The 2,500-nt window shown below is 43.9% G+C and overlaps 1 protein-coding gene across 3 annotated transcripts in view; it reads right to left on the reverse strand.

Annotated features, from left to right (window-relative positions):
* Window positions 1-2,500, reverse strand: part of LOC122252389 (thiosulfate:glutathione sulfurtransferase) — a 69,695-nt gene that overhangs the window by 55,768 nt on the left and 11,427 nt on the right. The window contains exon 2 of one of the 3 annotated variants that reach the window (XM_086546217.1): window positions 1,641-1,730. The exons of the other annotated variants lie outside the window; for them this stretch is intronic. Coding sequence (XP_086402343.1) covers window positions 1,641-1,730 — 90 coding nt within the window. The remainder of the gene's footprint in view (window positions 1-1,640; window positions 1,731-2,500) is intronic. 3 annotated transcript variants of the gene reach the window in all.

Below are 2,500 nucleotides of genomic sequence, written 5' to 3' on the forward strand. Positions count from 1 at the left end.
ATGTGTGCGTGTAAATATGAGTGTATGTAAAAGTGTGTCTGTAAAATTGTGAGTGTGTGTGTGTAAAATATGTGTATGTAAAAGTGTGCGTGCGTAAAAGTGTGTGTCCGGCCGTTCGTGTGCGTGTGCGTGTGCGTGTGCGTGTGCGTGTGCGTACGTGTATTCTTACAACCAGTGATTCCGAACGCCCGTGTGTGCATACATGTAAGTGTGTTCATCTACGTGTCACCAAACGCCCATCTCTGATTAAGCGAGTGCCAAAAAAAAAATATATATATGCAAATTTAAGACGGATCCTATCACCATGTTTTAGCAAGTCAGTCCCTAGCCCTGTTGATATAGGAACTGAATATACATTTTTTTCTTTCTCTCCCGCTCTCTTTCTCACTATCCTTGACACCTCCTTTTGGCAAGGTCACCATCACTCCGCACAGGAAGGTCAATGAAGGACACTGGAATAGGTCAAGAGAAGAGGAAGCGAGATAGCGTGAATGGAGGAGGAAGGGGAATGGAGGAAGAGGAGGAAGAAGAGTAGGTGGTGGAGAGAAAGAGAAAGAGAAAGAGGAAGAGGAAGAAGAAGAGTAGGTGGTGGAGAGAAAGAGAAAGAGAAAGAGGGAGAGGGAGAGAAAGAGAGAGAGGGGGGAGGGAGAGAAAGAGGGAGAAAGAGAGAGAGAGGGGAAGGGTGGAGGGAGAGAAAGAGGGAGAAAGAGAGAGAGAGGGGAAGGGTGGAGGGAGAGAAAGAGAGAGAGAGGGGAAGAGTGGAGGGAGAGAAAGAGGGAGAAAGAGAGAGAGGGAGTTAGGGAAGGGGGAGGGGGGGAGGGGATGGAGGGGAGGGAAAGGAGGTGGAGGTGGAGGAGAAGGAAGATAAATCGAAAGAGATTAAAAGACGAAGAAGAGGAAGAAGAAGAAGAAGAAAAGAATAAACGAAAGAAGAAAGAAACATTTCTCGCATTTTACCAAAATTCGTAGAGTTACCCCAACAACAACAACAACAACAAAAAGCAAATAAACACACCAATAAAAGATCCTATAACCCTTGTATCATTCCCTGCCAAGACGAGGCACCGTTGTAGCTGTAGCAATAGCAGTAGCCTGACTGCGGCTACAAGCTACAAGGGCATTCGTACTGGTCGTGAGCGGTGGGTACGACGTATGCCAGACGTCATAATGTCATGCACTACCATGCAAATAAGAGGAATAATTAAGACATCATCAGAACACATGGGTTAAGGGAACGAATAATTTGACGTAGTTCAAAATATTCTATATGGCTAAAACTTGATAATGCTAAGCTGCGTATTGTATCTACGACATACGGTGGATCAGCAAAAAATAATCACAGTAATAATATAAGTAATAATAATGATAAATAATAATAATCATCATAATCGTAATAATAATAATAATCTTAATCGTAATAATAACAATAATAATAATGATAATAATAGTAATAACTACAGATGATGCAACATCATGCTCAAAACACTACAGAGGAAATTAATAATAATAAAAAAAAACAAAAAAAAAACAATCCGTTTACAACAAAAAGGGTGACCAACAAACAAAGGAAGTACAAACGAGGCAACATTGCACGAAATACTGCTCTACGTTGCTCAATCTTTCTAGAACTCTCTCTCTACCTGCAACAGAACCCTGCAGATGGCGACGTTGAAGGTGCTGAACCATGAGAACCGCGGGGGGTGTGGGCGGTTCCCGTCGGTAGCGGGCGGCTGGTTGGGAGGAAGGGGGAGGAAGAGGGGGGGGGAGGAGGGGGGGTAATACCGAAAAAAGAGGGAGGGGAATTGGGAGTGAGGGGGTGGTTGGGAAAGGGAGGGGAAGGGAAGGGAAGGGAAGGAGGGTGTGGGGGGGTGAGGGGAGGGTGTAGGGGAGTGAGGGGAGGTGGTAGGGAAGGAGGACAGAGAGGGTGGTGGAGAAGGGGCGGAAGGGAGGGAGTGAGGGGAGGGAGGGAGACGGAGAGGGAGAAGGAGAGAGTCGAAGGTAAAGGGAGGGGTATAGAGAGGGAGAAGGGAGGGGAACAGGGGCCAAGGATGAAGGGAGGGTGCAGGGAAGGTAGGAATAAATTGAATAAAAGGGGAAAGGGGAAACAAAAGTGAGGGGAGTATATGGGAATGTGTAACACGAGAAATAAAAAAAGAATAATAAAATATAAAGATTTAAAAAATAACAAAAAAAGGAGAAGGGAGAAGGAAGAGATGGAAAAGGGTTGGAAGAGAGAGAAAACAAAGAAAATTGTTAGTCATATTGTTAGTAATCAGCGACTAAAATTGTTAGTAAACTGTTAATTAATAACACGCTACTAATCCTCAACACAGGAATAAGATAACATGGACATAGACAGATAACCCCCACCCCCCATATTTGTAAATATAAAATGAAAATTGACATACGCTTCATAATGCTTCAATTAGGAAATGTTGCTTTTGAAGGAACACCTCACTTGCCAGAGTAAATAAAGACACTTGGATAGAGACACACGAAC

This window comes from Penaeus japonicus, unplaced genomic scaffold (genome assembly GCF_977035675.1).
Source record: "Penaeus japonicus unplaced genomic scaffold, GWHDUDI00000001_assembly GWHDUDI00000002, whole genome shotgun sequence".
Lineage (NCBI taxonomy): Eukaryota > Metazoa > Arthropoda > Malacostraca > Decapoda > Penaeidae > Penaeus > Penaeus japonicus.